A 23,194-nucleotide genomic window follows, 5' to 3' on the forward strand; every position below is an offset into this window, starting at 1 on the left:
AAGCATCACAGAAAGCTAATCAGGATGAAAAAGCAGAAAGTTATGTCCCATGTGAAGGGACAAGATAAAACACCTCAAAAAACTAAATTAAGTGGAGATAGGAAACCTTCCAGAATAATGATAGTGAAGATGATTCAGGATCTTGGTAACAAAATGGAGAAGATGTAAGAAGTGTTTACCAAAGACCTAGAAGCACTAAAGAACAAGCAGACAGAGATGAACAATACACTAGAAAGAATCAATAGCAGAATAACTGAGGCAGAAGAATGCATAAGCGACCTGGAGAACAAAATGGTGTAAATCACTGCCACAGAACAGAATATGGCCGTGGGGGGGTGGGGGATGAAGACAGTCTAAGAGACTTTTGGGACAATGTTAAATGCATGAACATTTGCATTATAGGGAGAGTCCCAGAAGGAGAAGAGAGGGAAATGACCAGAGATAATATTTGAAGAGATAATAGCTGAAAACTTCCCCAATATGGGAAAAGAAACAGTCAGCCAAGTCCAGGAAGCACAGAGAGTCCCAGGCAGAATAAACCCAAAGAGGAACACACAAAGACACACAGTAATCAAACTGACAAAAAGACAAAATATTAAAGCAACAAGGGAAAAAAATGACAAATGACGTACAAGGGAACTTCCATAAGGTTATCTGCTGATTTTGCAACAGAAACTCTACAAGCCAGAAGGAAATGGCATAATGTAAAGTGATGAAAGAGAAGAGCCTATAACAAAGAATAGTCTCCCAGCAAGACTCTCCTTCAGATTGATGGATAAAATCAAAAGCTTTCCAGACAAGCAAAAGTTAAGAGAATTCAGTGTCACTAGACCAGCTTTGCAACAAATGCTAAAGGAACTTCTCTAAGTAGAAAACAAAAGAGAAGGAAAAGACCCATGCAGAATAAACCCAAAACAGTTCAGAAAATGGTAATAGGATTATGCTAAGTCGCTTCAGTTGTGTCTGACTCTGTGCGACCCCATAGATGGCAGCCCAACAGGCTCCCCCGTCCCTGGGATTCTCTAGGCAGGAACACTGGAGTGGGTTGCCAATGGATTAAATGTACCAACCAAAAGACATAGACTGGGCAGATGAGAACATGTACATGTATGTACTTCAACTTACCACATCACTGTACTTAACCCCCCAAATTATATGTAATTATTTTATATTGTTAGATTAATCATATTTCCTAATGATCTTTTATTTTTTGTCTGGCTATTGATTGTGAAAACTAATAAACATCTTTACTGTTGTGATTATGTAACTATTATTCACTTAATACCATTGTATCATGATTGGTCAACAGAAGATAGTAGAATTCTATATCACCAAAGCTATCATTTAATAGAAAAATCTATAATCACTTTTTAAAATCCAGATGCATATCAGAATTATCTTAGAATTTTTTCATAAATACAAATACCCAGGTATTGCATTTTTTTTCCCCAGAGCTTCAGATGTGTTTCTAATGAGTAGCCATGTTTAAAAATAACTAGACTATATGATGATCTTTTATCTAGTTTGTTTCACTTTTTCTATTTCATATTCAGTGCTCCCATTTCATTTAGTTTGTTTCCAACTTCTCCATCTCTTCTTTTCTGTTTGATGTTCTTTCTCAAGCCTTTATCAAGCATAGTAGAAAAACCTTTGTATACATATATATATAGTATATATAAGATAATAGATATATTTTAGAAAACTTATGAATTTTTGCCTAGCTAAAAAATTTATGACATTTTGATTCCACTTGCTTCACTTAATATGAATAGAATGCTAGGTTTCTAATTTTTTTAAAAAATAGGCAACAAGCAACACAGGTTTATTGTATAGTACAGGGAACTACAGTCAGTATCTTGTACCTATAATGGAAAAGAATCTGAAAATAATATATGTGTATATATATAACTGAATCACCTTGCTGTGCACTTGAAACACTGTAAGTCAACTATACTTCAATAAAATATATATTAAGAAAAAAAATCATATGTATTTGAAAGGAAAAAAGTAAAACCCTTTGTGGATTGGAAAATCCTAGCATATCTGCAACAGTGGAAACAGTGGCTGACTTTATTTTTGAAGAAGAAGTGAAGTGAAGTTGCTCAGTCGTGTCCAACTCTTTTCGACCCCATAGACTGTAGCCTACCAGTAGGCTCCTCTGTCCACGGGATTTTCCAGGCGATAGTACTGGAGTCGATTGCCATTTCCTTCTCCAGGGGATCTTCCCAACCCAGGGCTCGAACTCAGGTCTCCCTTTATTTTGGGGGGCTCCCAAATCCCTGCAGATGGTGACTGCAGCCATGAAATTAAAAGACGCTTATTCCTCGGAAGAAAAGTTATGACCAACCTAGATAGCATATTAAAAAGCAGAGACATTACTTTGCCAACAAAGGTCCGTCTAGTCAAAGCTATGGTTTTTCCAGTAGTCATGTATGGATGTGAGAGCTGGACTGTAAAGAAAGCTGAGTGCTGAAGAATTAATGCTTTTGAACTGTGGTGTTGGAGAAGACTCTTGAGAGTCCCTTGGACTGCAGGGAGATCCAACCAGTCCATCCTAAAGGAAATCAGTCCTGAGTGTTCACTGGAAGGACTGATGTTGAAGCTGAAACTCCAATACTCTGGCCAACTGATGCGAAGAGCTGACTCATTTGAAAAGACCCTGATGCTGGGAAAGATTGAGGGCAGGAGGAGAAGGGGATGACAGAGGATAAGATGGTTGGATGGCATCACCGACTCAATGGACATGAATTTGGGTAAACTCCAGGATTTGGAGATGGACAGGGAGGCCTGGCATGATGCAGTCCATGGGGTCACAAAGAATCAGACACGACGGAGCAACTGAACTGAACTGAGCATATCTGCAGCATAAGTACTAGAATTAATAACCGAATATGGCATACAAGGCTGTAACATACAAGGTTGACAATCAAAAATTAATTTTTGGAGAGAGAAGTGAAATCATTTTTGAAACAGCATCAGGACTTTGTTACCAAAGCATACTTGGATTCACTTGCCCACACAGTAAAAGCCAGTCTATTGACATCAGGTTGTGGTGAAGGAAACTGCAGCATTTATTGTTGGGTACTATACATGGAGTCCGGGGCAGCTAGTTTTCAAAAAGCCTGAACTCCTCAGTGGGTTTCAGCAAAGCATTTTTAAAGTCAGAGTGAGGGAGGGGTGTCCCAGGTTATGTGATGAATTTATGTACAGTTCTCTGATTGGTTGATGTCAGTGAAGTAAATGGTGGTGTCACAGGGGTTAATTTTCATCCTTAGGCTCCAGTAGGTCATGCATGGGTGCTCATGATCATCAAGTAGTTAATTTCTTTCATTTGGAAGGGGTTTTAGCATCTGTAAAACAATTGAAGAAATTCAAATCAGAAACTATTATCTAGGTACTTTAGAGAGGAGCTAAAAGCAAAGGATTCTTTACCAGTTGAGCTATGAGGGAAGCAGAGGATGGGCTTCCCTCAAAGCCTAGTCAGTAAAGAATTTGCCTGCAACTCAGGAGACCTGGCTTCGATTCCTAAGTTGGAAAGATCCCCTGGAGAAGGAAGTGGCAACCCACTCCAGTATTCTTGCCTGGAGAATCCCATGGACAGAGGAGCCTAGCAGGCTACAGTCCATGGGGTCACAAGAGTCGGAGACGACTTAGTGACTAAATCATCAAGAGCAGAGGATATGGGGGAGGGATCTCTTGGGGAAGGCCACATAGGGTCCTGCTTGGTTATAACTTGTAAAATACTTCTTTCCTAATACTCTGAATTAATTAGTTTCAAAAGTAAACAGTTTCAAAAGATGTCAGCCCAGAAGTTCTGATTTTTTTTTTTGCTAATTTATTTTTAATTGAAGGATAATTGCTTTACAGAATTTTGTTGTTCTTTGTCAAACATCAACAAGAGTCAGCCATAGGTACACCCTGTCCCCTCCCTCCCAAACCTCCTTCCCATCTCCCTCCCCATCCCACCTGTCTAGATTGTCACAGAGCCCCTGTTTGAGTTCCAAGTCATACAGCAAATTCCCATTGGCTATCTGTTTTACATATGGTATTGTAAGTTTCTCTCTCCATATGTTCATCTACATGTGGAGTGGGTTGTATTAGTTTCAGATGTACAGCAAACTGATTCCATGTATATATTGCAAAATAGGCAACACAGCAAGTCTAGTTAATATCCATAACCACACAGTTAAACACTTTTTTCTTATACTATAAACTTTTGTGATACACTGTCTTAGCTACTTTCAAGTATTCAAAATAGTATTATTAACTATAGATATCATTACAGCACCAGAACTTATTTACTGTATTACTGGACGTTTATGTCTTTTGACCACATTCACCTTCCCCCACCCACACACACCTTCCTCCACACCACGTCACCCCACCCTACCTGCCCCATAACCATCTGTTTTCTGTATCTGTAAGTTTATTTTTGTTCTGTATATTGCATGTAAGTGAGATCATATAGTATCTGTCAACTAATTTCAGTTAGTGTAATTCCCAGTTGTTTCCATGTCTTGGCTGTTGTAAATGCTGCAGTGAGCATGGGGGTACTGCTGCTAAGTCACTTCAGTCGTGTCCGACTCTGCGACCCTACCATAGACAGCAGCCCACCAGGCTCTCCCGTCCCTGGGATTCTCCAGGCAAGAACACTGGAGTGGGTTGCCATTTCCTTCTCCAATGCATGAAAGTGAAAAGTGAAAGTGAAGTCACTCATTCGTGTCCGACCCTCAGCAACCCCATGGACTTCAGCCTACCAGGCTCTTCCATCCATGGGCTTGTCCAGGCAGGAGTACTGGAGTGGGGTGCCATGCCTTCAGATATCTTTTTAAATTAGCGTTTTTATTGCCTTCAGGTAAATACCCAGTAGTGGAATTGCTGGATCCTGTGGTAGTTCTATTTAACATTTTTTGAGAAATTTCCTGTTTTCCATAGGGATATACCAGTTTACGTAATCACCGACAGTGTATAAGGATGGTCTTTTCTACACATACTTGCCAACACTTGTTATTTTTTGTCATTTTTGTAATAGCCATTCTAATAAGTATGAACTGATAATCTCATTGTGACTTTGATTTGCATTTCACTAATTATTAGTAACATTGAGCTCCTTTTTATGTACGAGTTAGTCATTCTGTATGTCTTCTTTGAAAAAAGTTTCTATTCAGATCATCTGCCTGATTTTTAGTGATTGGTTTTTGTTATTGAACTGTATGAGTTCTTTTTTTTTTTTTTTGCAGATGCATATGGTTTGAACTATGGTCAGTTGTTTTCTATTTTCTCTTTAAACTAGAATTTTATGGATAAGAAATTTCATCTTTACTTGATCATATTTTTATCATGTTTGCTTTTTTCTAAACCAGGTTTTATCTTTTACCCTTCTTACTAGTTTTATAAGTGATTGACATTTACTGTATCTTTGCCTTTACCAATGAGATTTTTCCTCTCGCAGTTTTCATATTTCTTGTAGTCTTTTCTGCTTAGAAAAGTACTTTTAGCCTTTCTCGCAAAGCTGGTTTAGTGGTGCTAAACTCTTAGTTACAGACAAGCTTATGCTTGTCTGTAAAACTCTTGATCTCTCCTTCAAGTCTGCATGAAAGCTTTGCTGGGTAGAGTATTCTTAATTGTAGATTTTTCCCTTTCTTCATTTTAAATATATCATGCCACTCCCTTCTGACCAGCAGAATTTCTTTTGAAAAGTCAGCTTATAGCCTTATGGGGATACCTTGTATGTCTTGTTGCTTTCCTCCTGTTGCTTTTAATATTTTCTCTTTATCATAAGTTTTGCCATTTTAATTACAGTGTGTCCTGGTGTGGTCCTCTTTAGGTTGCTTCTGTTTGGAATTCTGTGCTTTCTGCACCTGAATGTGTGTTTCCTTCCACCATGTTAGGGAAGTTTTCAGGTCTTATGTCTTCAAATATGTTCTCTGCCTCTTTTTCTCTCTCTTCTCCTTCTGGGACCCATATAGTGTGACTATTAGTGCACTTGATGTGTCTCAGAGGTCTCTTAAATTTTCCTAAGTTTTTAAATTCTTTTTGTTGTTCAGCTTGAGTGATTTCCACTACTCTGTCTCCAGCTCAACGATCCATTTCTCTGTATCGTTTAATCTACTGTTGATTCCTTCTATTGTATTTTTTATTTCAGTAGTTGTATTCTTCAGCTCTGCTTGGTTCTTTATATTTTTCTAATTCTTTGTTTAAAATTTCTAACTTTTCATTCTGTTCATTCAATCTTCGCTTGAGTTCCTTGATGGTCTTTATGATCACTACCTCAAACTCTCTATTGGGTTGATTGCTTATCTCCACTTCTTTTAGTTCTTCTTTGGGGTTTTTATCTGTTCTTTCATTTGGAATCTATTCCTCTGTCACCTCATTTTGCTTAAATTGCTGTTTTTGTGTCTATGTATTTGTTGGGTTACATTTCCCAATCTTAGAGAAGTGGTCTTATGTAAGAAGTATCCTGTGGAGCCCAGCAGAACACTCTCTTCTGGACACCAAAGCCATATGCTCCAGGGGTGCCCTCTGTGTGGACTGCTTGGTTCCTTCTGTGGGCAGTCTGGTAGGCATAGCTTGCCCCCAGCCTGGTTGTCTGTGAAGCCGTACCCTGTGGGTAGCTACCCTCTGTTGGCGGGGGGTGGGGGTGGGGGGGCTTGGACCTGGCATGGCTGGCTGCATGGTGAGAGTGATCCTGGTGCTGGTTCCAGCCTGCTGCTGAGTGAGACAGGATCAGGAGGGAGCTGGCTATGGAGCCCTGGGAGGTGTTGGCCGGGGGTGTGGTGCTAGTATTGGCCTGCTGGTAGGCAGGACCAGTTCCTGACATAGCTGGCTGAAGAGCCCAAGGTATTCTGAAGTTGGTGTCTGCTCACTGGTGAGTAGGGCAGGGCCCTCAGGGTCCTGGACTGGTACCTGCCCATTGGTAGGTGGAGCTGAGTTCTGGGTTCTTTGGCTGTGGGGCCTGAGGGCCCTAGAGCTGGTGTTGGCCCTCTGATGGGCAGGCCAGGGTCCTTGGGCTCCTGGGGCTAGTGCCACCAGCTGGTGAGTAGGGCCAGGTCTTGGGCCCTTTGGTGGGTGAGGCAGGATCAGGGCTCAGAGGTCCTATTTACAGTTGTCCTGCTGGTGGATGGGGCTGTGTTCTCACTCAGCTACCTGCCAGGACTGGTTCTTACTGGCTGGAGGGTAGGGGCAGGTCCCAGCCCTAATAAGCAAGAGAGAGGATTCCATAATGGTAGATGCTAGCACCAGTGTCCCCAGGGTAAGTACTAATTGCCTCTGCCTGTCTGGTAGGCTCTTCAAGATTGGTCAGTGGGTCTGACCCAGGCTCCTTTCAGATCGCTGCTTCTGTCCTGGGTCATGAAGCATGTGAGACTCCCTGTAAGAGTGGAGTCTCTTATTTCCCTTAGCCCTCTGGCTTTCCAGAAATTAAGCCCTGCTGGCTTCCAAAGTCAAGTGTTCTGGGACCTCATCTTCCCCATGTTGTACCTTCAGGTGGGGAGCCTAATGTGGGGCTCAGATCTCTGGGGTATGGATCCTGACTCTACCACATTTCTGCCCCTCTACCCATATCATTGTGGTTCCTGCTTTATGTCTTTAGTTGTAGATCTCTTCTGCTAATCTTCAGGCTGTTCTCATTGATAGTTGCTCTATACATAGTTGTAGTTTTGGTGTGCCACTGGGAGGAGGTGAGCCCAGGGTCTTCCTACTCCACCGTCTTGGCCCCCACCAGTTGTTAATATATTTTGGATATTAACTCTTATCAGATATTTAATCTGCAAATATTTTCTCCCAATCCATAAGAATTCCCATGCCATAGGAATACCATAGGTTTCTTTTTCATTTTGTTAATGATTTCCTTTTTTTTGTGCAGCTTTTTTGTTTGATGTAGTCCCATTTATTTTTTATTTTGTTGCATTTTGGGAATCCAGTTCTAGCATCAGACTTGAGTAAACAGTGACCAAATGAAAATTGAAATACATTATATTATTTCATTCTAGGATCAAGCCCACTTTAGTTATATGGTTTATTTTCTCTTTTCTAGGTGTGTAGTCAACATATTTCATTCTTGATGTATCAACAACTTTAGTATAAAATTATGCTTTTTAAAAATCTGCTGAAATCTTTCAGGCTTGGCACATTCTCTGTGAGCATGAAATCCACTTCTATAGGCATATAGCCTTGCTAAAGTAAATCACGCAGAAACTTGGCTTCAGAAGAGTTAAGTCTTAGGAGTAGATTTAACAAGAGATACACAACACATGTATGCTAAAAATCATGAAACATTGCTAAGAGAAATTAAAGAAGGCCAAAATAAATGAAGAGATAAGAGATACCATAATCATGGATAGGAAACTTAATATTGCTAGATAGCAGTTATTCCCAGATTGGTCTAATGATTTAGTGTAATTCTAATCACAATCTTAAAAGGACTTTTTTTTGTAGAAATTGATAAGCAGATCCCGAACCATGAACTTCCAGATGTTCAAGCTGGTTTTAGTAAGGGCAGAGGAACCAGAGATCAAATTGCCAACATCCGCTAGATCATCAAAAAAGCAAGAGAGTTCCAGAAAAACATCTATTTCTGCTTTATTGACTATGCCAAAGCCTTTGACTGTGTGGATCACAATGAACTGTGGAAAATTCTGAAAGAGATGGGAATACCAGACCACCTGACCTGCCTCTTGAGAAGCCTATATACAGGTCAGGAAGCAACAGTTAGAACTGGACATGGAACAACAGACTGGTTCCAAATAGGAAAAGGAGTACGTCAAGGCTGTATATTGTCACCCTGCATATTTAACTTGTATACAGAGTACATCATGAGAAACGCCGGGCTGGAAGAAGCACAAGCTGGAATCAAGATTGCCGGGAGAAATATCAATAACCTCGGATATGCAGATGACACTACCCTTATGGCAGAAAGTGAAGAGGAACTCAAAAGCCTCTTGCTGAAAGTGAAAGTGGAGAGTGAAAAAGTTGGCTTAAAGCTCAACATTCAGAAAACAAAGATCACGGCATCCGGTCCCATCACTTCATGGGAAATAGATGGGGAAACAGTGGAAACAGTGTCAGACTTTATTTTTCTGGGCTCCAAAATCACTGCAGATGGTGACTGCAGCCATGAAATTAAAAGACACTTACTCCTTGGAAGGAAAGTTATGACCAACCGAGATAGCATATTGAAAAGCAGAGACATTACTTTGGCAACAAAGGTCTGTCTAGTCAAGGCTATGGTTTTTCCTGTGGTCATGTATGGATGTGAGCGTTGGACTGTGAAGAAAGCTGAGCACTGAAGAATTGATGCTTTTGAACTGTGGTGTTGGAGAAGAGTCCTGAGAGTCCCTTGGACTGCAAGGAGATCCAACCAGTCCATTCTGAAGGAGATCAGCCCTGGGATTTCTTTGGAAGGACTGATGCTAAAGCTGAAACTCCAGTACTTTGGCCACCTCATGCAAAGAGTTGACTCATTGGAAAAGACTCTGCTGCTGGGAGGGATTGGGGGCAGGAGGCGAAGGGGAAGACAGAGGATGAGATGGCTGGATGGCATCACCGACTCAATGGACGTGAGATTGAGTGAACTCTGGGTGTTGGTGATGGACAGGGAGGCCTGGCGTGCTGCAATTTATGGGGTCGCCAAGAGTCAGACATGACTGAGCGACTGAACTGAACTGAACTGAAGGTTTATCAGGAAATGTGAGCAATAGAGAATAACCAAAAGAATCTTGAACATAAGAACAATGTTGGAGGATTTATTCTACTTGAAGTTTAAGATTTACTGTGTATAAAGCTACCTAATCAAAAGAGTATAGTATTATTGTACAGATAAATCAGTGAGACAGAATATATTCATAGATGTAGTGTCAGTTGATTTTTGACAAAGATGCCAATACAATTCATTATGGAACAGAAAATTTTCAACAGATGGTGCTGGGAAAATCAGAGATCTGTGTGGAAATAGCATTAACCTTGATATACCTCATGCCATTCATAAAAATTAATGTGGGGTAGATCATAGATTTGAATGTAAACACAAATTATGAGCTGTCTAGAAGAAAATACAAGAGGATACTTTTGCAAATCTGAGATAGGCAAAGTTTTTTTTCCCCCTTGAGAAAGGTTTCAGAACACTAGAAGAAAAAGAGAAAATAACTGCATCCAAATTTAAAACTTCTGTTTATCAAAAGACAGCATCAAGATAATGAAAAATCAATCTATACTTGGGGAAGAATTTCCACAATACATATATCTAACAAAGGATTGGGCATAAGATCTGTTCAACAGATCCTTTACCAGAAGGATCTATGAATGGCTAAAAAGCACATGAAAAGAGATACAGTATCATTGGTCATCAGAGAAATACAAATTATAACTACAGTTTCATATCAATTGCCACGTGCTAAAATTATTAAAATTTAAAACTTATATTGTTTTGGTGAGAATGTCAAGGAGCCTGAAACTCTCATATGCTGCTTGTGGGAGTGTAAAAGTCTGTGCAGCCATTTTGGAAAACTGGTATTTTCTTACCCTTTGACCCAACAAATCTCACTCTTAAGTGTTTTCCCAGGAGTAATAAAAGTATGTATCTGAAAAAAATGTATATAAGCTTTATTTATAATAGTCCCAGACTGGGAATACTAAATATTAGTAAACAGGAGATTTTGGATAAATTGCAGCATGTTCATATAGTGACATTTTGCTCAGTGATTAAAGAAAAACATGCACTACTGAAACACACAAAAGCATGGCTCAATCTCCAAATTATGTGGAATGGGCAAAGCCAGAGAGAAGATAGTGCCAAACTATTTATGAAATTCAAGAACAGGCAAACTGTGCTGATGGAAATCAGGTTAGTGGTTGCTTTGAGGAGGGGGGAAGATTGACTGGAAAAGGGCATGAGGGAGTTTCATGGGTAGTTGGAAATATACTACATCTTGATTGGGATGGTGGCTACATGGTTGTATACATTTGCCAAAACGCATGAACTATACACTTAAGATCTATGCATTTCACTCTATAAATTTAACTTTGAAAAGGCCATTGTTTTTTTACTTTTAGCAAGAATCATACCAAATGATTTCTTTTTTCTATTCAAAAACTTGATCTTACTTCCAAGACTCCCTTTAAACTTTCTTAAAATTTACAATGGCTTGTACTTTTCTCTTTTTATTTTGCATCTTTGTTTTACTTACTGTATCTGTGTTAATCATATGCTTTTTTGTTCCATTATCTGTTGTTTTCTGATGTTGATGTCTTTATCTCACAGCTAGATTTCACTTACTGAGAAAGATATATTAGCAATTCCAATGATATTTATGTATTTATGTATTTCTCCATTTAGATTTTTTTTTTTCATTTTTTGGATTATATATTTTGAGGATGTCCTATTAGGTGCATACAAATATGTAGAATTTTTATGTTTTTTGTTGGATTGACCCTTTTATCATTATGAAATGTTCCTTTTTATCTCTATTAATACCAGTTGCCTTAAAGTCTATTTTCTGTAGACTTCCCTGGTAGCTCAGACGGTAAAGCGTCTGTCTACAATGTGGGAGACCCGGGTTCGATCCCTGTGTTGGGAAGATCCCCTGGAGAAGGAAATGGCAATACACTCCAGGACTATTGCCTGGAAAATCCCATGGACAGAGGAGCCTAGTAGGCTACAGCCCATGGGGTCGCAAAGAGTCAGACACGACTGAGCGACTTCATTTCACTTCTATTTTCTGTGATTAGTATAACTATACCACTTTTTCTCTGGCTTTGCTAAGTATATGCAAAATATTTGTTGTTTGTATGTTGTATTTTTTTTCTATCTGTTTTTCAACCATTCTCTTTCTTTATTATAAGGTGTATCTCTTGTAATCAGCATGTACTTGGATTTTTTTTTAAAAATCCAATCTGAAATTGTTTGTTCTTTAATTGGATTTGAAGTCCTTTTACATTCAACATAATTACTGATAATTGGATTGAAATTTGCTATTTCCCTTTTGCCATCTGTTTCTTATTTTTTTTCCTCTTGGCATTGATATTAATTAAACATTTGTTATTATTCTATTTTCCCCCTTGAATAGTAAGTTAACTGTAAATTCTTTTAATGATTACCCTGGAGATGATTTCCTAAGAGACAGGAGACTTCTATTTCTTTGTTTTTTCTACGATACAGTAATTCAGGGGATCCAATAAACATTTGCAACAAATTCTTGTAGATTTACTGTATTCTCTTAATGTTTTTAAAGGACCTGAAATATTTTTTATGAATACAATGTTAAATAAATTAACTGTTGTTTCTAGAATCACACCCAGAAAATTTGATACTGTTCAAGCATCCAAGGGTCACAAAAGTGGAATTATCACCAGTGATGTTGAAGACTTAACTTTAAACAAGAGGGGAATACGGACATCGTTTACATTTAGGAAAGTGAGGCAAACACCTTGTAATTGTAGTAAGTATATAATTTGTTTCTACTGTAAATGGAATAAATCTAGTTTGAAAATCTTTTTAAGTCCATCAGAACTGAGAAGATCTTAACTCCTGTAATGGCATTTACCATATTCTGCCTTGTATTGTACTTACATATACTTTTCTTAACCACCCTCATTAGAGTTTATATTTCTTGAGGGCAGGAACTGTATCTTACTCATCTTTATTTTCCTTAAACATAGTACTTGAGCATTATTGGATTCTAAATGTTTTATTTATTGTACTCATGGTTAAGAGGACTACAGTTTGGGGGCATTAAAGTATCACTGTACAAAAATAGATTTTTTTGTGAAACAGCTTATCACATTTTTAAATTACTTCTCATTAATGCAACAGGGAAATTGAGGATGACAAATTGTTCTCTAATAAGTAGATAACTTTAGGGGGATAAAGAGTGGTTTGTCTTATTTGGAAAGGAGTGTTCAAAAACTTGTCAGGAGGATGCTGTTTTGTATTGTCTCTAAAAGTGCATCATTACCTGTTTTTCTTAGACTCAATAAATTAAAATCCCTTTTTGTTTTATAAGTAATGACAGTGATATTAAGATTCTTTTTACATTTTGGTGGTTTCAATTATGGGAGGTATCTCAACAGGAGCTTTTGGACTTAGTCATCTTAAAATTATGTTTTAAATTAGAAATCCTTTTTATATGTGCGTGATATTATTCTGTTAGGAAACTTAAAAGCTTCATATTTGATATTGTCATGTTAGTGAAAAGCTTAAAATAGGTTTTAACAGATTTTTGTTTCTTCTGCTAAAAGTAGCAATGAAGACTTAAAATATCACGATTTTTTCATTGATTAAAAAATGTTTATTTAGCATTTGATGAATGTCTAACACAGCCATAGATTTACAAGCTATAAAAAAATAAAGCATGGCTCTGTACCCCAGGAACTTGAAGTCTAGTAGGAGAGAAAAGTTCGTTTTCTTATGCCAGTATTTTTGTTGTTGTTAAGGACATTAACTAAGTAATTTTTATTTTTTAAATTATAAAAGTATGATAACATTTACAGGAGACTTGGAAAATACAGAAAAAGTAATATATAGTTTTACAATATATTACAATTATTAAGTAGATAAATCAAGATTTTTATTTGGAGTTTCATTATCAAACTCTCAAAAAATAGTAGAATGAATGTATAGAAAAATAGAAGGATATAGTAGACCTGAAAAGCACTATGAACCAGCTCAACAAAATTAAAGATTTATACAAATTTTCACACAGCAGCAGGGTACAAATTCTATTTAAGTTCCCATAGGCTATGAACCAGGAGACATTAGAATATCCAGGGACGTAAAACAAGGTGCAAAATTTTCATGATCACACACTAGCAAAGAAATGCTCAAAATTCTCCAAGCCAGGCTTCAACAGTAGTGAACTGAGAACTTCTAGATGTTCAAGCTGAATTTAAAAAAGGTAGAGGAACCAGAGATCAAATTGCCAACATCCTTTGGATCATCAAAAAAGCAAGAGAGTTCCAGAAAAACATCTACTTCTGCTTTATTGACTATGCCAAAGCCTTTGACTGTGTGGATCATAACAACCTGTGGAAAATTTTTAAAGAGATGGGAAGACCAGACCATCCTACCAGCCTGCTGTGAAACCTGTATGGAGGTCAAGAAGCAACAGTTAGAGGCAGACATTGAACAATGGACTGGTTCCAAATTGGGAAAGGAGCATGTCAAGACTGTATATTGCCACCTTACTTATTTAACTTCTGTGCAGAGTACATCATGTGAAATGCTGGGCTGGATGAAGCACAAGCTGGCATCAAGATTTCTGGGAGAAATATTAATAACCTTGAATATGCAGATGACACCACCCTTATAGCAGAGAGTGAAGAACTAAAGAGCCTCTTCATGAAGGTGAAAGGAGAGTGAAAAGGCTGGCTTAAAACTCAGCATTCAGAAAACTAAGATCATGGCATCTGGTCCCATCACTTCATGGCAAATAGATGGGGAAAACAGTGGAAACAGTGACTGACTTTATTTTGGGGGGCTCCAAAATCACTGCAGATGGTGACTGCAGCCATGAAATTAAAAGACACTTACTCCTTGGAAGAAAAACTGTGACCAACCTAGACAGCATATTAAAAAGCAGAGACATTACTTTGCCGACAAAGGTCCATCTAGTCAAAGCTATGGTTTTTCCAGTAGTCATGTGTGGATGTGAGTTGGACTGTAAAGCAAGCTGAGCACTGAAAAATTGATGCTTTTGAACTGTGTTGTTGGGGAAGACTCTTGAGAGTCCCTTGGACTGCAAGGAGGTCCAACCAGTCCATCCTAAAGGAAATCAGTCCTGAACATCATTGGAACTGCCTCATTGGAAGAGACGCTGATGATGAGGAAGATTGAAGGCAGGAAGAGAAGGGGACGACAGAGGATGAGATGGTTTTATGGCATCACCAACTTGATGAACACGAGTTTGAGCAAGCACTTGGAGTTGGTGATTGACAGGGAAGTGTGACGTGTTGCAATTCATGGGGTCTCAAAAAATCATACACGACTGAGCAACTGAACTGAACTGAAAGGTTTTGAAATCATACAGAGTCTGTTATCACTGTGGAATTATGTTAGAAACTGATATAAAAAGATATTTGAAAATAACATGCATATTTTCAAGTGCAGTGTGACATTTACCAAGAGAGATCTTTGGCTAGCCATTGAAAGCCTTAGGAAGGTTAAAAGACTGAAAAAACACAGAGGGTGATTGCAGAGAAGAAAGCATTTAAGTGAGCAATTAATATCAATATGATAAATTAATATCAAGGATACTTAAAAATCTCCATGCATTTGCTAATTAAATGTCTACTTTTAAATGATGGGTGTATCTAAGAGCCATAACAAGGAAAATTGGAAAATATTTGTAACGGATAAAAATGAAAGGAAAATTTATTTCATGCAGCTGAAGCTGCTCAGTGCAACTAAATACAATGTGGAATATTAGATAAGGTATGGAAACAAATAATGGACACTAGCATAAGTGAAATTTGAACAAAACCTGAACTTTAGTTACTAATACTATATCATATGGTAATTTCCTTTTTTTTTTTTTTTACAACATAGTATTTCTTTACTTTCAGAATTGGTTTAGAAGTTTCAAGCCTCAATTTTTTTTCAAATATTAATAAAATAATAAGCTTTTAAGACATTCAACAGTAATACTAGATGCCAGAATAATTGGACCTATATAAAGTTTTGAGTGAATATAAATTAGAAATCTAGCATTCTATTCATACTTAGTCAAGCAAATGGGACCAAAATGTCATAAATTTTTTAGCTAAGCAAAAATTTGTAAAGTTTCTAAAACATATATATTATACTTACTATTTATGTATGTATATGAGTGTGTGTACAAAAGCTTTTCTACTACACTTGATAAAGGCCTGAGAAAGAAGAACAAAAAAAGAGACCAAGAAATTGGAAAGCATAAACTAAATGAAATTGGAGTGCTGAATTTATTTATTTAGTGTAAGGGATGGTGTAAGAAGCTCTGATTATTCAGTTTACAGATTTTTTTTAAAGTTCAAGGCCAACTTTTAGATACTTTTAGTCAAAATTTGTGGATTTAAGTGATCTTCCCTTTACATAATTTAGATGTTCATAGTTTCCAAGAGAATACAATTTTTACCAAGACCAGTTGAAAGTAATTTGTATATTGTAGTGTAATTGTAATTCTGTTGTAACTGACATACTAACCCATCTGTTGCCACATGTATGTTAGAGCCCTCAAAGTTTCTAGGGCTACTCTTTTCTTAAATGTCCACATAAAGTATTTAGAGCCTCACTTTACTCATTAGTAGGTGATAGTTCCACCCCCATTTAAGATTTGGCATCTTCTAGTTACATTTAGGGAAAATTCCTGAAGTCATCAATGCTATAGCCCAATTCTTTGCTGCCATATGATTTATAAATATTGCTTTAAGTCTTATCTGTGATTTCTCTGGGAACACTACTTTTTCCTTTATTCTCTAGTATACTACCCATAAAAAGATGTTGTGTGTCACATGCTGGCTGAAGACAAAGGGAATTTAGAGCATAGCAGAGAATAGGAAGAATTTGAAATGAATATTAGATGGTATTATAAAGAACAGGGAACAAATTCAAAATTAATTTGACATATTGTATCCTAAATTTCCTCAGTCACCTCCTTTACTTTGTGTTCTCCTTAGGATTTACCCTTTTTTTTTTTTTGAAGGAGGCAGCACAATGTAGTCATTGAGAATGTGGGTTTTGGAGTTTCCGTTGCCTGGGTTCAAATCTTCTCTGACTTACCATCTTTGTCACTTTAGTATCATTATTTAATGTTCTGTGTCAGTTTCCTCATCTGTAAAATGAATGTACTGGTTCCTACCTCACAGTGTTACTGTGAGACAATATATATAAACCGCTTCAAATAGTATTCATTAAATCTTGTGATTATTACCAAATCACACACTGTTTCTAGGTCTGGTTCTTCTTCTGAGAGTATTAGGGTCCCCAGAACTCCTACTAAGACAAAAATCCTAAATCCTGTTAATTGCTAAGTTTCTTCAGGTTAGGCCAGGCCCTTCAAGATCCTTTCTTGAACAGGAGGACCCTTAATCCTAAGATGAAATAAGCATCTTCAATATAAGGCATGCAGAATTACAGTCATGTTTTGTTGCAGATGGATTTACCCCTTTTTATATTAGACCCTTCACATATATAACTGGTAAGAACTACTTTTTTAAAATGTTAAATAAGAACCTACTTATCCCTAGTCATCAAATGTGGATTGATTTGCCTTTTCTTTTGTGAAAGCAGTCATAACTTTATTATTCATTTGGATAAAAATAATGGTTTAGGGATTTCCCTGGCAATCCAGTGGTTAAGACTCTGCACTTCCAATGCAGGAGGCCTGGACTCGATCTCTGTTTAGGGGTCTAAGATCCCACATGTTGTGGCCTAAAAATAAATGGTTTATATTGCTTTATTTTTTTCATCAGGTTACCCTTTGGTCTGTGATAGCCAGATGAAGGAGACTCCTGCCTCATTTCCAGAGAGTGATAAAGAAGCCTTACAACTGGAGCAAGATTATGTTCATCGGGTTTATGAGGAAATTGCTAGGCACTTCAGCAGCACGAGACACACCCCTTGGCCACATATAGTAGAGTTTTTGAAAGCTTTGCCGAGTGGTTCATTAGTTGCTGATATTGGATGTGGAAATGGAAAGTATCTTGGCATCAATAACGAGTTATATATGGCAAGTAATTACCTTTTCTGGCTTTATTTTTGCTTTATTTGTAAAGGTTATCACCTTCCTCATGTTATAATGCTGTGTTTTTAGGTCATTGCAGAAAATTTATAACAGGTTTAAAATTAATGAACACTCTTATTCTTTTTTATTCCCCTAGAAATTTAGAGGCATGCCATTATTTGTAGTTTCTTGGCTTTTTGTTCCCTTTAGATTATGCTTTCTAAGAAGATTACTTTATCAGTAAAACTATCTTATATAACTTTATAGGTTATAAAAAGGATTTTTATTTATAGGAAACATTTTCTTTGCTTAGTTCCTCATAAGAAGTATAAAGTAGATACTTTGATCCATCTTTAATAATTGAAGAAATTGAGTCTCACAGAGTTTTTATATTATTTCCTTGGTATTGTATTATTGGGCTTCCCTGGTGTCTCAGACAGTGAAGAATTTGCCTGCAATGTGGGAGACCTGGGTTTGATCCTTGGGTTGGGAAGATCCCCTGGAGGAGGGCATGGCAACCCACTCCAATATTCTTGCCTGGAGAATCCCCATGGACAGAGGAGCCTGGCAGACTACAGTCCATGAGGTCGCAAAGAGTCAAACATGACTGAGCAACTAAGAAGTGAAAGTCACTCAGTTGTGTCCAACTCTTTGTGACCCCATGGACTGTGTAGTTCATGGAATTCTCCAGGCCTGAATACTGGAGTGGGTAGCCTTTCCCTGTCTTAGACAGATAACTAGAACTTGAGCCCATGCCTTATGACTCCAAATCTAGTATTCTTTTACTCATAGTAGAAAAAAAGGTTAGTATTTATTGTCTTTCTGTTGAGAAAATTAAGCCTCAAGTAGATTAAAAATTTGACCAAGGTTATAGTGCTTGACCTAGGATTGAACCCACTTCTCTCTGATGCCAAAGTTTTCAGTTTTTACAATTTCCTTTTCTTAGGGATCACTTTTTTTTCCCTGCTATGTTAGGAAGTAGGAAGTTCTCCGTGCATTGGTGTGGTGTTTGTAAATACTCCTGTCAGCACTACTCTCTGAGGACTGGAGCTTCCCTTTCTCAAAGTTAGGGAAGGAAGGACTAGAGTAAGGGGATTATGTAAGGAGAATGAGAGCAGTTCACTCATGGGCTGTTGTAGTATGTCAGATTGCTTATAATCTTTACCTCATCCTAGATATTATACACCTACATAAAGAAAGAAAGGTAATACTGCAGTTGAGGAAAGGTAGACTTTCTTCATTAAGAGGCAGACAAAAGAATTGCTTTTCATCAAAATAAGACTTAAGTATTCATATATTGCCATCATGCTTACAACTAAATTTTAGTTTATAAAGAATAAGGTCTTGTGAATTAACTTTGTTTATATTTAAGAGGAAATAGGTTTTAGATTTGTCACAGCTCTAACCATAGTTTCAAACAATATATCTTCTGATGTTTTAATCTTAAGTTACTGTCCAAAAATGTTTTTCAGTGAGTTCTGCTTTTACACTTTCTTGATGGTAACCTACGGCTTTATCTAGTCAGGTATCATTTATGACAGTGAAACTAGGTTGAAGTCAGCCACATTGATTCAGTCATAGTATAACATTATCCTTTTACAGTCAAGACAAAAGATTTCTTGATATTCTGACGAAGAATCTAAAGCTGATTCAAGAAGGAATATATTCATCATAAGTGCCCTCACTCTCCATTATCTTCATTCATTTCATCTGTGGTAGGCTGCATGTATTCTTTTCTTTCTGCTCTTCTACTGCCATTTTCTGACCTTAGAGAAGGCTCGGTAGATGTTGTTCATGAATGAATGAAAACTACTTGTCTGGGTTGGAGTTAGGATTTTCATTATACAAGAAATGGAATTATGTATGATAAAAGAGAAACCTACTCTTTTAAGCTGCTGAGGCTCCAACCTGGATGGAGCAATGATATTTGAGTGTATTTTGAACAGCATCTTTGAGCATGAAAACATGTACCTTTCTTGACATTCATGAGACGATGTGACCTGAGACATTATTCTAAGTATTCAAATATAGAATAGTCTCAGAATCTAAAAAAAGTATTAGTATCACTGTTTTATATAATTTCTAACAAAGTATATTTTTTTAAATCCTAGCTTGGGTTCTCTCAGAAATAGTTTTATGAACCACTATTCATTTCTTTTAGAAGTAAATCTGTTCTTTTCCGATCTGAGGTATGCATGCACTTTTTCTTTTGCTATTTAACTCAAAATTTCTATATTCTGGCTAAGAAACACTTCTTTTTCAGACTTTTTCATTCCTAGCATCAGCATTAGCTGTTGGCTTTATTTTCAGAGTTAAAATTTACCAAAAAAGATTTTATACCTTCAAGAAACTTATGGCCTTTATAATTGTACCAATACTAGATGAGATATGCATACCCAGAACTTGGCCTAGCTTATTTACCAAGTGATGTTTTGTGCATTGTTCTTAAAGTACTTTTAGTCCAGATGTATTTCTTAGATAAATAATTAATATTTGGTATGAACTTTCTTGGTTGTTATAAATAGTTGAGATTGCAAATTTAATAAAATAATAATAATGTCAGGTGTCTATTTATAATGGTAAGAATTGAAGATATGATTATATAGATTTCTTTTATACATTTCTGTTTTTGTTTGGCTTTGCTTTTTGACTGTTGACTGCCCAGTAAAGAAAGGAACAGAAAGGACCTAACAGTGTCAAGTACCTGCTGTGTGCTAAGTGCTATAATGGGGAAGTGGGAAAGCTGGCACTTGATCAGGTTATGACATGCTCAAGATTACAAGGTGTCAGGACAAGTTTTAACCTCATTTCCAACTGGAGAGTTCATACTGTGTGGCATTCTAATAAGAGAGATACCTTAGAGGCTAGCTATGCTGACAGCACCAGGCTGTTAGCTCAGACACAGCAGGGCTGTCTGATGTCCACCTACTTACACGTAACAGAAACTTACTAATGGTTTGTTGAATAGTGAGGAGCAAATCTGCGAATTCACCTTCAATTTCTTACATGAAATTGAAGAATACCACACTATATATATATATATATATATATATATATATATATATATATATATGATGTGATCTATAATCTTGAAGGAAATGTTACAACCTCACAATGCATGGTCTTTTAACTCAGTGTGGTACCCTAACTCATAGTACGTTATATGGACTTCTCTTCATATCTAGAATTCAGGACAAGAATCTTTGCATCCTTTGTTTCATATAGCAATAATAACTAACATTTGCATAGCACTTCTATGGTTATTTAAATATTCAATATGAATCATTTCATTTGATTCTCATGCTAACCCTGAAAAGCAGGTATTTTTATAATGAGAAAACAGAGGCTCTGAGAGATTAGCTAACTATTACTCAAGACAGAATTCAGATCAAGAGTTTAATATGATCTTTTCATTGTACTTTATGCCTTTGCTTATTTCTCTGCCCTTTAAACTATATGTTGACAATCTGATTTTCCTATAATTGCATGTTTTCTCAGTAGTTCTTAATATGCTCCCTATTTTTAAAATTTATTTTTTATTGAAGGATAATTGCTTTATAGGATTTTATTGTTTTCTGTCAAACCTCAATATTAATCAGCCATAGGTATACATATATCCCCTCCCTTTTGAATCTCCCTCCCATCTCCCGCCCCATCCCACCCCTCTAGGTTGATACAGAGCCCCTGTTTGAGTTTCCTGAGCCATACAGCAAATTCCTGTTGGCTATCTATTTTACATATGGTAATGTAAGTTTCCATGTTACTCTTTCCATACATCACACCTTCTCCTTCCCTTCCCCCATGTCCATAAGTCTACTCTCTATGTCTGTTTCTCCACTTCTGTCCTATAAATAAATTCTTCAGTACCATTTTTCTAGATTCCATATATATGCATTAGAATATGATATTTATCTTTCTCTTTCTGACTCACTTCACTCTGTGTAATAGGTTCTAGGTTCATCCACTTCATCAGAACTGACTCAAATGTGTTCCTTTTTATGGCTGAGTAGTATTCCATTGTGTATGTGTACCACAACGTCTTTATCCATTCATCTGTTGATGGACATCTAGGTTGCTTCCATGTTCTAGCTATTGTAAATAGTGCTGCAATGAACAATGGGATACATGTGTCTTTTTCGGTTTTGGTTTCCTCAGGGTGTATGCTTAGGAGTGGGATTGCTGGTTTTATTCCTAGTTTTTTAAGGAATCTCCATACTGTCTTCCATAGTAGCAATTTTTATTCCCACCAACAGTGCAAGAGCATTCCCTTTTCTCCACACCCACTCCACCGTTTATTGTTTGTAGACTTTTTGATGATGGCCATTCTGACCAGTATAAGGTGATATCTCACTGTAGTTTTGATTTGCATTTCTCTAATAATGAGTGATGTTGAGCATCTTTTCATGTGTTTGTTAACCATCTGTATGTTTTCTTTGGAGAAATGTCTGTTTAGGTCTTTTTCCCACGTTTTGATTGGGTTGTTTGTTTTTCTGGCATTTAGTTATATGAGCTGCTTGTATGTTTTGGACGTTAATCCTTTGTCAGTTTTTTCATTTGCTGTTATTTTCTCCCATTCTGATGGTTGTCTTTTCACCTTGCTTATAGTTTCCTTTGCTGTGCAAAAGCTTTTAAGTTTATTCAGGTCCCACTTTTTTACTTTTGTTTTTATTTCTGTTACTCTAGGAGGTGGGTCATGGAGGATCTTGCTTTGATTTGTCATCAAGTGTTCTGCCTATGTTTTTCTCTAAGAGTTTTGTAGTTTTTGTTTTTACATTTAGGTCTTTAATCCATTTTGAGTTTATCTTTGTGTATGGTGTTAGGAAGTGTTCTAATTTCATTCTTTTACATGTAGCTGTCCAGTTTTCCCAGCACCATTTATTGAAGAGGCTGTCTTTGCCCCATCGTATGGTCTTGCTTCCTTTGTTGAAAATAAGGTATCCATAGGTGCATGGGTTTATTTCTGGGCTTTCTATCTTGTTCCATTGGTCTGTATTTCTGTTTTTGTGCCAGTACCATACTGTCTTGATGACTGTAGCTTTGTAGTATAATCTGATGTTAGGAAGATTGATTCCTCCAGCTGCATTCTCATGACTGCTTTGGCTATTCGGGGTCTTTTGTGTTTCCATGTAAATTGTGAAGCATTTTGTTCTAGTTCTGTGAAAAATGCCATTGGTAATTTGATAGGGATCACATTGACTCTGTAGATTGCATTTGGTAGTATAGTCATTTTCACAGTATTGATTCTTCCTACCCAGGAACATGGAATATCTCTCCATCTGATTATGTCATCTTTGATTTCTTTCATTAGTGTCTTATAATTTTCTGTGTACAGTTCTTTTGTCTCCTTAGGTAAGTTTATTCCTAGATATTTAATTCTTTTTGTTGCAGTGGTGAATGGCATTGATTCCTTAATTTCTCTGAGTTTTCATTTTTAGTATATAGAAATGCAAGTGATTTCTGTGTATTGATTTTGTATCCCACAACTTTGCTAAACTCACTGATCA

The 23,194-nt window shown here is 37.0% G+C and overlaps 1 protein-coding gene across 2 annotated transcripts in view; it reads left to right on the forward strand.

Annotated features, from left to right (window-relative positions):
* The window catches only part of ALKBH8 (alkB homolog 8, tRNA methyltransferase), a 120,300-nt gene that overhangs the window by 69,764 nt on the left and 27,342 nt on the right, over positions 1-23,194 (forward strand). For both annotated transcript variants that reach the window (XM_044929780.2, XM_006079173.4), the window contains 2 exons: positions 12,283-12,434; positions 17,440-17,696. In XM_044929780.2, coding sequence (XP_044785715.1) covers positions 12,283-12,434; positions 17,440-17,696 — 409 coding nt within the window. The remainder of the gene's footprint in view (positions 1-12,282; positions 12,435-17,439; positions 17,697-23,194) is intronic.

This window comes from Bubalus bubalis, chromosome 16, assembly GCF_019923935.1.
Source record: "Bubalus bubalis isolate 160015118507 breed Murrah chromosome 16, NDDB_SH_1, whole genome shotgun sequence".
Lineage (NCBI taxonomy): Eukaryota > Metazoa > Chordata > Mammalia > Artiodactyla > Bovidae > Bubalus > Bubalus bubalis.